The sequence below is a fragment of the Carassius carassius genome, chromosome 9 (assembly GCF_963082965.1).
Source record: "Carassius carassius chromosome 9, fCarCar2.1, whole genome shotgun sequence".
NCBI lineage: Eukaryota > Metazoa > Chordata > Actinopteri > Cypriniformes > Cyprinidae > Carassius > Carassius carassius.
The window spans coordinates 10,671,573-10,685,660 of NC_081763.1; the positions used below are offsets into that span (position 1 = coordinate 10,671,573).

At 36.8% G+C, this 14,088-nt stretch overlaps 1 protein-coding gene across 4 annotated transcripts; it reads right to left on the reverse strand.

Annotated features, from left to right (window-relative positions):
- Positions 1 to 297: 297 nt before the first annotated feature.
- On the reverse strand, positions 298 to 12,713 carry LOC132148918 (uncharacterized). 4 transcript variants are annotated; one of them, XR_009434981.1, is made up of 8 exons: positions 11,547 to 12,048; positions 8,116 to 8,212; positions 7,324 to 7,386; positions 4,577 to 4,770; positions 3,552 to 4,461; positions 2,204 to 2,349; positions 1,470 to 2,084; positions 298 to 1,371 (listed from the first exon to the last, which is right to left on the reverse strand). XR_009434981.1 is itself a non-coding variant. In XM_059557718.1 (7 exons), exons 1-6 carry the CDS (start codon positions 12,700 to 12,702, stop codon positions 2,219 to 2,221), a joined length of 1,401 nt encoding a protein of 466 aa, XP_059413701.1. In that variant the 5' UTR covers positions 12,703 to 12,713; the 3' UTR covers positions 298 to 1,371; positions 2,204 to 2,218. The 4 variants fall into 4 exon arrangements, 3 of the variants coding, with proteins under 3 accessions (XP_059413701.1, XP_059413700.1, XP_059413702.1); XM_059557718.1 differs by lacking the exons at positions 1,470 to 2,084; positions 11,547 to 12,048 and adding an exon at positions 12,697 to 12,713; XM_059557717.1 differs by lacking the exon at positions 1,470 to 2,084 and having other exon boundaries at positions 11,547 to 12,047.
- Positions 12,714 to 14,088: the final 1,375 nt, after the last annotated feature.

A 14,088-nucleotide genomic window follows, 5' to 3' on the forward strand; every position in this document is an offset into this window, starting at 1 on the left:
AATGTACTGACCCCAAACTTTTGAATGGTATTGTAATTGTGTAAAATGGGCAGAACTGGGATCAGAACCCTCTGCCCTCAGCTGTTTGGACTTTCGTTCTGACGGCACCCATTCACTGCAGAGGATCCATTGGTGAGCAAGTGATGTAATGCTAAATTTCTCCAACTATGTTCTGATGAAGAAACAAACTCATCATCTTAGATGGTCTGAGAGTTCAGCAAATTTCTATTTTTGGGTGAGCTATGAACAAAACTGTTAAAAGTTAACAACATTATATCTAAAATTGGACACAAAACAGATGTTGAATTACACCTTTATAGTTAGTGTTAAAATTGTATTCTATGTATAAAAAAAGAGTGCAAATTCTGCACCATCTGCAATTTTTAGTAAAGACCCAAAACAGACCATCTGTACATGAACATACAAAAAAATCTGCATTTTGGTCTTCTGGAAAATGTTTTGTAAGATTATGATAAAACACCGGCCCTGCTGTGAACAGAATGGACTTACAAAAGAATAAATAATATTAATGAATAATCTTACTTTGTGTTATAATGTAGCACCTTTGCCCTTTTAGAGGTATGAGGAATTAATTGAGACAGAAATGCATTCCCTTGCTTTATCCTGTGTGAATTTTTCCAGTGTTAAAAATCACTTAAATAATAACAAATTATACTGAAAACAACTTATAGCAATGGTACATTGTGTTTTTGACTGGTAATACATTAAAATACAAAGCCGTTCAAGCATTCTCTGTGTTTGTAAAAACATGTAGTTTGAAAAATAACATAAAATAACATGTTTTGATCGCATCCCTGGAAATAGTGTGCTTTTCAAAAGATTTCTTTTTCATAATACTGAATCATGGAACAGGATTCATTTATAAATTGGTTCACAAAGTTCAAGCCTCGATTTCACAACAAATGGCAACCGCTTTTTTGAGTGATTCAGAATAATAGGTGAGATTCTGCACAGGAGCAACTACCAGTTTGTCTCTTAAGGTGAGTGATCATAAAAATCTTTTCCACCCATGCTTTTCCACCTTTTTCTAGTTCTGTGCTCTTACTCACTTCTTTTGTCCAGGGTTCAAATGGTGTTTCATGCTTCTGATGTTTTGAACTTCTAGATTTACATTATTCCCAAATCCAACGCATGAACCCAGAAGAGAGTCTCAAACAATCCTCCATCCGAACATCTTCTGTGTCAGAATTGTCTTTTTCCTCATGACTTTGAGCAGACAACAAAATTAGAAGTGTTTTGTTTTTTTTGTTTGTTTTTGAAAAGTGATTAGTGTCATATCTCTTAATGTCCCTGGACACACTGCTTCATAAATAAGAACTCATTTGGGAGAGATTGCATTCATCTGATTATCTGTGAGAGAATGATAGAAAGAGACATAGTCAGCACATTCCATGTAATATTGTTAGCATTATTAGTTTTACTGTATATTAAAGGTATCACTTACTCACCAATAGATCCTCTGCAGTGAATGGGTGCCGTCAGAATCCAAACAGAGTCCAAACAGCTGATAAAAACATCACAATGATCCACACTGTTCTAGGCCATCAATGAATGTCGTGTGAAGTGAAAATCTAATAATAAACAAACTGTTTGAAAGTGTTTGAAAAAAACAAATTAATCATTAACACACCTCAACATTAAACTGTAATTTCTGGCCAAAATGCCAGTCCATTATCCATATTTATGCTTCCTCCAGTGAAAAAGTCTATCCCCTGTTGTCCTCTCACATCAAAATTCTTTGACCAACGGTGCTTGATCTCTGCATATTTTTCTCTTGATTCAGATAAGATGATTTCTCACTTGAGAAAAAAATATTATGGATAGAGGACTTATTTTAGCTGAAAGCAATGGTTTGAGGTTAAAAACGTCTTAATGATAAGTTTGTTTATTTCAAACACACAGCTTTTTGATCCACAAGACATGAATTGATGGACTGTAATTGTGTGGATTACTTGTGGATCATTCTGTCCTTCTGACGGCCCCCATTCACGGCAGAGGATTTATTGGTGAGCAAGTGATGTAAATGACTCCAAATCCAAAATTATTTCCAATGAAGAAATAAACTAAAAAAAATAAAAAATAAATAAACATCTCCATCTTGGATAGCCTGAGGGTGAGTACATTTTAAGGAAATTGACATTTTTGGCTGAACTATTCCTAATAATATTTGAGCAGCTTATACCTGTGTATGTTTGTATTACATGAGCAGGGCTCTCATGGCAGACTTGCTGATGCGATTGCGCTGTTTTCTCCTCCTTTTTGGGGGGTGAGGAGCTGGTCTGGGGGCGTTGTGTGGAGGGAGATGTTGCACAAGAGGAGATGCAGTACCTGTTTGCAACAACAAAATCAACTTTTAATCAAGCTATTCTGATCTTGCAGTGACGTGCGGTATTGTTGTGCTGTGTTGAATCCAATCACATTAGCACAATAAAAAGTCATGCATTTTTATAATGCTGTCAACACTGCACTGCACAAGTTTACGTAGGCGTATGCAAGTGTTACTTCCTCTTCCTGGTGTGTATGGTAGTGTTTATTTAAAATCAGCTGAGATATTCATAGACATTGGTTCAAAGAATCAAACTAACATGGTACAAATATGCCCCAGACAGACAAAAGCAGAGCAAAAAATGAGCACAGAATAATTTCCCTCTGACCAGTTCATAGTGGTTCATAGTGAAAGATACAGTAGTTAATTTTTTTATCTATCCATCTATCTATCTGTATGTGTCTGTAATGCATTCTAACACCCACCCAGAACACCCTAGCAAATACACAGTAAACACCCAGAATACTGCAGAGCAAAACCCTGAAGTTTTGCCTAAGGTTTGTCTTGAAGAACATTTTTTATCTACTTTGCATCTCACATAGAAACCGCAATCCAGTAAATTGTTTCTGTAGAACATCTGCCAAGTTAGATCTTTTTGTTTCTTGATTTGAGTTTGTATATCGATTTGAAAAATACAGCTAAAAATATTTGAAGTTACATAAATGACAATATAAAGTAAACTTAGGGTGCTTTTGCTTTCTTAAAAGATTTATTCACCTATAAATAAAATTTCTGTCATCATTTGATCACCTTAAAATTTTATATCAGTTTCTTTCTTATGTTGAGCACAAAAGAAGACTAACATAGTATTATTATATATATATATTTTAATTCTATGGAAGTCAGTGGCTACGTCAACTATTTGGTTACCATCATTCTTCAAAATATCTTCTACTTTGGAACAACTTGAAGGTGAGCAAATGACAGAATTTTCATTTTTGGATGAACTGTGTCTTTAATGCAAGTTTTAAGCAGATATTACAGTGGCACAGAGCTGAGATGTTCAATTAGAAAGCTATGGACATATAAGTCAAAATTCTAAAAGATCGTAATGCACAGCCAATCAAACTTACCTTACCTATGTTTGTTGTCTTTTACTCAAAAAACATAAGTTGACTTATTACTTTAATAACACTGTCCAGCTAACTATGTATAAATTCTTTCCAGACACTAAGCAAGTGAATAGAAAACCCTGTTATTTTACCTGTGCGTTGTGCGGTTGTATAAGTGTGTTCTTGTTTGTGATGGAGCTGCTGTATATTCTTCTGTTGAACTTTGAGGTGATGATTGTGTTTTTCTTCATCCAGGATTTTGTGCATTTCCAGCAGTTCTTCCATTTTCTCCTCCTTGTCCTTTTTGCCCATTTGTCTCTGCTCTAGCTCTTCCCTTTTCACCTCTACGTCCGTTGTCTCACCTTTCACATTCTGACCATTATCCTCTACAGACAAAAACACATCTCCTCGATTCTGATTGGCTGTTCCAGTGGCCTTAGAGGTGATTTGGTCTGTCTGATTGGTTGTTTGCAATTGTTTGTTTTCTTGCGTTAGATTTGATTGGTGCATAAAAGTATGATTGATCAATTCCAATGTACTCATGTTATAATCTGATGTCTGATTTGTTATACTTCGGTTAGCATTACTCTGCGATTCGAATTGCGTAATGTTGTGCAATGATAAATCAGTTTCTTCCTGCTCAGTATGATTTGGCAGAGAAGCCGTCGTTCCTTGTGTTGCAGTGTCATTCATTTTGCCTTTTCTCCTTCCATCCCCAGGGTGACGGTTATGACCTTTGCCCCCTCCATACTGCGTCTCATTCAGACCCCAGCTGTCCCGGCCGAATCCTGATTCAGAGAACCTCTCTTTGGGCAGCCAGCTGTGGCTGAGCAGGTCCTCCAGGCTTATCCTCTGGTTGTGTTTGAGTTCATCCCTGCGATGGAGCTCATCTTTGGGTCGATGTTTCCCAGAGCGTTCCCGTCCTTCTTGTCTGTGGCCGGATGACTTCCGGCGCTGAGGGGGCCGAGGAGCCGGCTGACAGCGGCACTCTACGTGGTCGAGAATGGAGACGACAGCCTTATCATAGAGCGGCCGCTTGTTCACGTACTGTATCTTCATCACCTGAGGATGAAGAGGAGAGCAAAGTGAAAAATGGCCAGTTTGAGTATATTGTGAGTATGCACTTGAAAAGAGTGTGTGTGTGTGTGTGTGTGTGTGTGTGTGTGTGTGTGTGTACCTGTAGGTATCGTGTGTGTGTAAGTACAGGCACACACTGCAGGCTCTTGGTGTTACAGCAGCCCGAGCACCTCTGCACCTCCACGCACGGAGGCCACAACAGGAAATCTGCATTGCTACGGTCCAACATGGAGCGAGTGACCTCAATGACCTCTGTCCTGACCTTACAGATGGCTTGCTGAGCAGGCTGAGCGTCTGCAGACGAAGATGCAGGCACATTAACTACATGCTAAACAGCATAGACTAACTTCATTTGTAAAGGCGCTTGCTCGTTCGAAATGCTCCTCCGTTATTTCAAGGCGTTATTTTTAAGGTAAGCTAATCATTTGGCTACCCATACAGCTCATGACTAAACAAAACTGGCTACATGATAATAACTATGGGCAGGGCTTGAAAACGGAAAAAAAATTCAATCGGTTCACTCCGAGCAGAATCGATATTTTAACGTTTCTGTTCTGCGTTCCACTGATATTATTATCGTTACGAAACCGGTTCGGGTAGAAGAAATACCGGTTAATAAAGTTATTTGCCTAATAATAATAACATAATAATAATAAAGTATAGCGTTTTCTTTACTCAAAAAGAAAAGGAAAAAATAGAGATCTAACGCTTAGTCACAGCCAATAGGCTACAGCATCATCATCTACATTGGCCAAATGTAAGCTACTTAAAAAAAATAATAATAATAAAATAATTATCAACACTTTAAAGACAAAGTATTTTTAAGATATATAAAAATGTTAGCTGCATTGTTAAAAGAAAAAAAAACATTATAAGATTGCGTTTTGAGAGTAAAAAAAAAAAAAAAAAAAGTCGCGGCTCACGTTGCATTTTATTAGCCCTATTACTTCCGACATAATAAAGGCTAAAATGCCTGTAGTAAAGCAAAATGTTTAAAAACATTATAAAAACTGTTAATAGTTTAGGATACAAAAACGTCAATCCAAAAACAAATTAATCTAAAGTGAGATTAGATTAATAAATCTCTCTTTCTGCACGAATCCAAATGTTTCCATGTTCGTATCTGGATGCTAAAATTTTATTTAATATAAAGAATATAGAATAATGGTAAATGTATAATAAGTAACGCTGTATATGCGTCCGAAAGTTGGACTCCAAATTTCATTCTAAGAATTATTTTGAGGTTAATGTAGCAAATGAAAACTGTTCAGCTTCCGGGAAATTTGAGAAGCTCCGCAAGGATATTTCAGTTCCCATCCCCCCACAACAAATCATTTCAATTAACAGTATTTAGGAAAGAACAAGAATTAAAAATATAAGAAGCTATAGCAATATTAACGACAAACTAAAACTAATTAATTTAGGCTAAACGAAACTGAAACCAGCGGGTCTCTCATTCAACACAAAATCAAAGTTTCCGTATTCGCAATGTATTTGAAAATGATTATACAAAATAGCCTAGTGTTTATTATAGCCTAATGTTTGTAAACATTTTCTGTCTGCATTTTGTCTATTTCTGAATGAAATATTTTTTTTCTCAAAACAAGTTTTCTCCCTGTCTCTCTCTCTCTCTCTCTCTCACTCTCTCTCTCTCTCTCTCTCTCTCTCTCTCTCTCTCTCTCTCTATATATATATATATATATATATATATATATATACGAGTAGCGTATTTTAACCATGCATCAAACCTTTTTAAATATTTTGATAATTTACTGAAAATAAATAAATGACTTTTGAAACCGTTTAACTGATTATTAATCTGTCAAAATTAGCTGATACAGTTTGCTGCATTCATGCACACTCAGAAACCGGTGACTGTGAATGAATCAGCAGAGCTTGTACGAGCTTTTGTCATTACTGAATCTTTCCCAGACGTTTCCAAATGTCGAAATTGGTTAGCGCATCTATCTGTGCATGATGATTTCCAATGCCCCCAGCGAGCGGAGCTTCTAAAAGTTTGGAATAATCAAAGGAGAGCTGCGGTCCTCATTTGGGCAGGAAAGGTTAAGCATGCTGGCGCTTGAGTGTCGAATGTACATGCACCAACGCCGAGAAAAAAGGCCATTTTTGCGCTGCGTCATCAGGCCTAATTTGGTCTTAATCCGGCCCTGAAGGCGGTGCATTGTCATTGAGACTTGCCTATGATGAGTTCTCAGCTGAGCAGACATTTCACTCGCTGGCTTCAGCTTCACATGGAATTCGTGATTGGTTGACAGCAAATTTCAAATATTAAATGGAACGATAAAATAACGTTATTAACCGGTTATCGGCCATTTCAATTTATCGATTCTATTCGGAACTATAAAATTTGATTTAGTTTCTGTTTCTGGTTCTGTTCCTGTCAAAATTTCGTTCGTTTCCGGTTTTCGTTTTCGTTCCTTGAACCGGTTAGGAGCCCTGACTAGGGGTATTGTAATAATTTAGCATTGACTTTGACCATAATTTGAAATGATTTGTTATGAGCATTATTTGAAAGCTGCAGTCATGCATGCAACAAATCTAAATCATTTTTCAAAATAACTTAGTTAAAATAAAATAAAGTATGTTTTAGAATATATCTGAAATTTGACATTTCTGTGCACTTAGTCTATCAAGTAACCCCTTTTTGAAAAATCCACCGAGAGACTGTGTTTACACTTGCGGGGAATGAACCTACCTAATGTTGTATTATGCATGGGAAGGTATTTGTTAAATACATATTTAACAAATAATGGTGACATGAAAGAGAATAAAACAATATAGAAACAAGCAAGGAAAGAGAATAAGAACAAAGTAAGTTGGACTAACCCAGAAGACTGCGTGGCAGACGGTTGCTGGTGTCGTTATCATTGTGACTGTCTGGTTCAATCTCTGGAGAAGAAAATGACAGCAACGTTGAACCATCAGGGAGTGATAGAAATGCATGAAATGCAGACCCTTGTAGGAAATCGCAACTCGTTTCTGCTTCCCAGAAATGAATGTAACAGTAGAAGAGGACTGGGATTTTCAAAGGCTTATTCACTTAGTTAATACAGATAAGAGTTTCTGCTTCTGTACATGCTTTTAATATAACTGAGGACAGCTTACATCAGGGATGGACAACTTCAGTCCTGGAGGGCCACTGTCCTTCAAAGTTTAGCTCCAACCCTTATCAAACTCCCCTGCCTGTAGCTTTCTATTGATCTGGATGACATTAATGAGCTTGTTATGGTGTGTTTGATAAGAGTTGGAGCTAAATTCTGCAGGACAGTGGCCCTATAGGACCAAAGTTGGCCATCCCTGGCTTACATAGATCAAGGTCAAAAAGTTGTTTCATAACAAAAGTATTAAAGAGGCAATCTATATTACATACTGGGATGCTGTAGCCCAGAGTCATAGTTAACATATTTATTAAAGAGTAATATTAGCCTCCGGGTGTCTATATTCTATAAAAGCCACATAACCCATTAAAAGGGCACTCTTGTCACTTTTTGCATCATTTATTTTATAGTTTTTTGCCTTGATCCCTTGCTCCATAAAAGATAATCGATAATCCTTCATGAGAGGTGCGTTTCTGTGAGATCTAACAATATGCTAATTATGTAAAGAGAGATTATTTACCTATAGATTCAGAGAACAGCAAAAACTGTAAGTCCTGAATAGAAGACACAGAGCCATCCTTCACCAACTCCACCACAGCGGCCGGAAGAGGATCAGCCTGGAGGGAAAAAACAATGACATTCATGTTCAATTCAACATAGAATACTGAAGAAGAAAAAAAACTGTATCGTGGTTTTTACAAATGAATGAAGCAACACATCTGTTTTTAAAATTGCTAATAATAAGAAATGTTTCTTAAGCAGAAATTCAGCAATATTAGAATGATTCGGAAGGATCACGTGACACTGAAGACTGGAGAAATGATGCTGAAAATTCAGCTTTGCTTCACAGGAATAAATTACATTGAAAAAAAAAATTCTAATAGAAAACAGCTATTTTAAATAGCAATAATATTTCAAAATATTACTATTATATATATATATATATATATATATATATATATATATATATATATATATATATATATATATATATATATATATATGAAATGTGCCATAAGTTAGTCAAGATTGCAAAAAATAGACCCAGATAGACTGATGCGGACACTGACACAATGCATTATTTTGTCATGAAGACCTAATACATTTTTGTTATCCTCCTTGATACATAAAAATAAAATGAACATGCAACACTGAATGCATCATTTATTTATTTTTAATCTATCAAAAATTATACAAAGCTTCTTTAAAAGTAAATTAAAAATATAATAAATTACAATAAAATATTTAAGAATTTTCTTATTGGGATTTTAATAAGTTAAATTCAATAACGGTCAATTGTACAGTTTAACACAACATTTGGGCTCAGAGTTCTGAATGACCAATTATAAACAAAAATTCCAAAGAGCACATGAATAAAATAATGTGTATGTGTTGTTGTGTGTTTGAGTGTGTGACAGTGAGACAGAGCGCTATGGATGCTGGTTTGTCTCAGGGTGTCAATGCAGGTCTTGGGGACACAATAGCCCTGTTCATACAGCATGTCCAGACAGGGGCCACTGACCCTCGTCTCCTCCGTCTCATCTGGCAGCATTTATGCAGGACACAGGAAAGAGGGCAGAGAGGAAGTGGGGGATGGAGAAAAGGTGAGTTTGAGGAGAAGAAAGAGAGAGATGGATGAGGGAGGGAGGCTGCCGGAAGGATGGAGTACTTCAGTTATCGGCTTGATAAGGGAAATCAGTCACATTACTGGCTGGTGATTCAGACGGTTTTGCATGAGCCGAACAAATGCAGGAATTCAAGCGTGCCAAATGTTAAGAAACATCCTAAATTTGCCACACCTCTTGCGGTATGCACATATAATCAAACACAAATAATTCATGGTGAACGACTGGTGTATCTTAAACTCTTGGGAGCTTTGAGAAGCACACTGGTCTTGGTTTGTCCAAGTCTTGTTAACCATCAGTTTTCCATTTTTAATTTCTCCATCACATTCTTAAACATTCTATCATCCGGTTGTGCATTCATAAAGAACTGCCAAAACCACAGCAAGGTTTCAGTTCAGATCTATAGTGCACCAGGATGGGTTCATATGCAGATAAACGTTGCTTGAATATTGATTAAATGTTGTCATTGTGATTTTTTGATACTGAAATTATGACAGCTCAGATGGATAGAATGAAAACAGTAAATTTGGGGTCAGTAATATTTTGTATAATGTTTTTGAAAGAAGAGCCTATGCTTACCAAAGCTGCGTTTATTTGATCAAAAATACAGAAACAACAGTAATATTATGAAATATAACTACAATTCAAAATAGCTGTTTTCTATTTGAATATATTTTCAAATGCTTTTTTTTCCTTGTGAGTTGGATTTACAGCATCGTTACTCCAGTTGTCAGTGTCACATGATCCTTCAGAAGTCATTCCAATTTGCTGATTCGCTGCTCAAGAAACATTCCTTACTATTATTAATAAAATAAAATTTCTGTAAATTTTTTTTTTTTTTTGCAATCACGTAAAAGTCTTTACTGTGGATTTTGATTAATTTGTTCTCAAATGTTTCAATGCTAGTGTATGTTTGGATATACACACCAACACACTCTATTTCACATGTTTATGATTCATTAACGTTTATAATATATTACACACACTAAATTACTTCATGGCTACCCAACGTAAATATATAGCATCATACTTTTACAAAAAACAAAACAAAACAATACACATACAGATGGAACACACAAAGACCTAACAGATAGAATAGAATAGAATAGAATAGAACGACATTTGTATTGCTAAGGAGTTGCTGTTTCAAAGCTCAGGAGATTTAATGGAGCTTCATAGATATCTGATTTTGGTTTGCAGACTTTAGTTTGGTGATTTAGAATATCTAAGCACAGGTTGAGATATTATTGATATCTCTTCAGAAAAATCTAAATCTGAATGTTGCAAAAATGTGCAAATTAAGCGATACTGACACTTTCAGCTTGCCTCATCCAAGCAAACCAATGGGAGGGTGGTGTGTGCCTCGGTTGATCACTAGTGCTGACCCACACAACCCCTGAACCCTGCTACTAATATCATCAGAAAGTGAAGGACAGGCCCAGAGCATTCTGGGACTGTGGAGGAGTGGTGGAATGCACAGCCCATGTTAGGGATTAATGATACATAATTACACATCTGCTGACAATGCTCTCTCACACACACACATGCCCATATCATTTACTAACATGTGCAAATATGCACAATCATCAGTTTGTATAGCTACAAGAAACAATATTGCATGTTTTTCATTTTTATCTGTAAATGGAAACATAATCAAGTTAATATGTCTGTCTTGCCTATTTTTCAACTAGCAGGATTCACATCCAAATCACACATCATAAAGAGATGAATAATGATATTTTTACATGAGGAACTTCCAAAACGTACACCTTAAAGCTGAGAGGGATCATAATCACAGCTTTTAAATGAGTTTAGATCTTGTATTTCCCTTCTAACAAGAATTGCCTTTTAAACATTACAATTTAAACACATCCCGCATGTTTTAGAAATGCCATGTCTTTGAAAATGTGATTTAAGATCTACAGAAGAGGGGAATATTTCCTTGGTGGGGGGTGGGGTGGGTGGGGGGGTTACATTTTGGCTCGTTTGTAAACAAATCTCTCATATGGCTTCAGAAGAATATACTGTATGAGTAGGCTATAGACCTATTTTGCGTGCTTCTGTCCTTTTTGTGGCTTGACAGATGAGGTATCAACTTATTTATGGAGGACAATTTGGAGAATAAATAAATAACTGATTAATTATTGTAGATTAATTAATCAGTTAATAATAATTAATTAGTGTAGATATTATTCACTCTATAAAGCAATGATAATTCAGTCAATTCTTAATGAAAAAGAATTAGCCTATAAGAATGCAACAGGAACCAATTAACTTTTCAAGACAGAAAGTTGAGATTCATTAACGCGTAATGCGTCGCTCTTACCTCCGCATTGCCAAACCGCAGACACGTCGCCGCGTGTAGTACCGCGAGAAGAAGCGGGATCCGCGATCTCATCTTGCTGCCGTGCCGCTGCGGGGCTCCACGGGGCAGCGCGCATTTAGAGAGACGCGCAGCAGACGCTCAGCACTGGGCTCCGAGTCGCGAGTAAATATCGGGTTAATTAAGCAGCAGTTTGAGTCCCTCAGCGGCTCTGCAGGCTCGACATTCCTCTCAGTGTGCAAACATTCAAATTGCCCTCCACGGCAGAATGAGTCTCTCTTCTGAGGAGCAAGTGGCCCATTTGAAGTCCTTTGAAAGGCAGTTTGCGGATTAAAGCAAAGAGGTTTGTTTCCAGACGAAGCACCAAAATACTGGATTCCTCAGATGGAGCTTATTTAATCATTCATTTGCATGGTTCAAACCAATGAATAATATTAGCCTGTCTGAGAGAACAGTAATCTAAAGTACCTGTTCAGGCATGGCAATAAAAAAAAAGTAATTCAGATTACATAAAATGTTTTACAAGTCAAACAAGAGTTTATATATATATATATATATATATAAATTAAAATTTAGAATAATTTAAAATAAAGTGATGCGCGTGAGGTCCTTTTGTTTTGGTATAAACTCCTCACTTATTAACTACACACCACCGTTGATAAAGCATAAAAACTGTTATATATTAAAAAGCCTTTCCAATTTCAGATGGTCCATGTGCAGTAGGCTACGCGAGGGTCCATTCGTCTTCGCATTGTCTGTAATAAAAGCGACATTAATGTAAATTAGCCTAAATCTAACTCTTGTTCTCTTGTTTTCTTATCAATGTGCAGCGCGTGCACGGCCCCGCGCGAGCCGTCTGTCCTGTGTTGATTATGGGACTGTGGCTCTGAGGAGGTTTTCAGGGGTCTGTATGTGGACTCTTATCTTACCCTCCCCTTAAAGGAAGGGCTGAACTCATGAGAAAGAGAAAGAGAGGGTGAGGAGGGGCTGAAGTCATGTTGCTGCAGTGTGGATGCCTGCAGTTCATTTCAATGGTAGAAACGTCATTTAGATGTAGGCTACATATACATTGGAACAAATAGAACATTATGATGTTTTCCACTGATAAAACAGAAAATAGAATGTACAACCCAATATATTATCAGTTACTCACCCTCATGTTGTTCCTTTGGCTTTCTGACTAATGTGGTACACAAATGAATATTTATTTTTAAATGTTCATGCTGCTTTTTACTAGAGCTACAAAAAAAAGCATTCACCTATTCATTATTTACTGTATTCCAAATGTGAAAGCATACAGTAGGTCTAACTTGTATTTGTTTTCCTCCAAAAACCTAGCTCACAAATCTCATTTGCATATTTACAATGTATTCAAAAATGCACTGCCTTTTTGTCATCAATGGCAATTACTTCTTGCATGTCAGAAGAAGCTTTAATGGAATAGTTCACTGCAAAATGAAACTATTAAAACCCATTTAATCCCACCTGTCACAATAGTGACCATAAATAAAAAAGGTTTTCTAAAGCTCTGAAAAACGTTTTAGGGCATTTCCTGAAAATATGGTGGAAAAACTAAAGGGTAACAATTAAATATGTGCAGTGTCACATGGTTAGTGCAAACTGTCACATGACCAGAGCAGTTTAATTCCACCAGAGCCCGTCTACGGAGAGCCTTCCCACTCCCTATTAAGTCCTTTTGTACCGAATTTTGGTTGCAGTTCCACCAGAGTTCCACTGGGGGCGATCACCATGAGTGCAAAATGAATGGGAGTCTATGCGGCTAGACGGCTAAATTTGTCCCGATTGCCGTTGAGAAATCTCAGATCTGATTGTAGGTTTTGCAAGTTCAACATGGGTTATAGGTTGAAAGTTGAATGAACGAGTACTTATGTCCTTTCGATTTCTTACAGGTTGAGTTGTTGTTGCCCATAACATGCTAGCATTCTGCTAATGAACACTGATTGGTCAGTGAAGGACTGATTACGACCAGAGATACCGCTTGATGGCATCCGAAAAAGGAAAAAAATGCCTCGCAGGTGTGCAATGATAAATTGTTCTAATAGTGGGCAAGGGTTGTTCTATTTTTTCATTTCCCAAGGACGAAAAAAGGCAACCCATGTGGACTGTGTTAATTGTCAAAGCCATTGTGTGTGTATTTTCCGCGTGATTTTTCAAAACAACAAGACAAAAACTCTTCTAGCACGTGTATTTACCTGTGTCAGCTGTTGTCGATGTCTCGAGAGAAAGGAAAGCACGAGGAAAGAACGAAAGCACCAGAGCCATTAAATAATTAATTTTTCAACGGCTCTGGAAAGCACCATAGACATTCTCTGAAAGCACCAAAGTGACTGAAGGATTGCCGTAAAGCAGTATCTCTGGTCGTACGATGTGTATGACGTCATTGACATTTTAAAAGACTTTTTAAAGCAAATAAGTGACTAATCTAATCTAAAATCTAACAGCAATGTGTAATTTCTTTGCATCTCCTTTCGAATACAACATTCAAATTACTAGACAAAAAATTATATCCTGAGAAAAGTGGATT

Excerpts from the sequence above, each read along its gene's own strand:
- LOC132148918 (XM_059557717.1), bottom strand. The coding sequence starts at position 11,618 with ATGAGATCGCGGATCCCGCTTCTTCTCGCGGTACTACACGCGGCGACG. Across the intron at positions 7,387-8,115 it reads GCTGTTCTCTGAATCTATAG|AGATTGAACCAGACAGTCAC; the intron begins GTAAATAATCTC and ends TTTCTTCTCCAG. Across the intron at positions 2,350-3,551 it reads TACAACCGCACAACGCACAG|GTACTGCATCTCCTCTTGTG; the intron begins GTAAAATAACAG and ends TGTTGCAAACAG.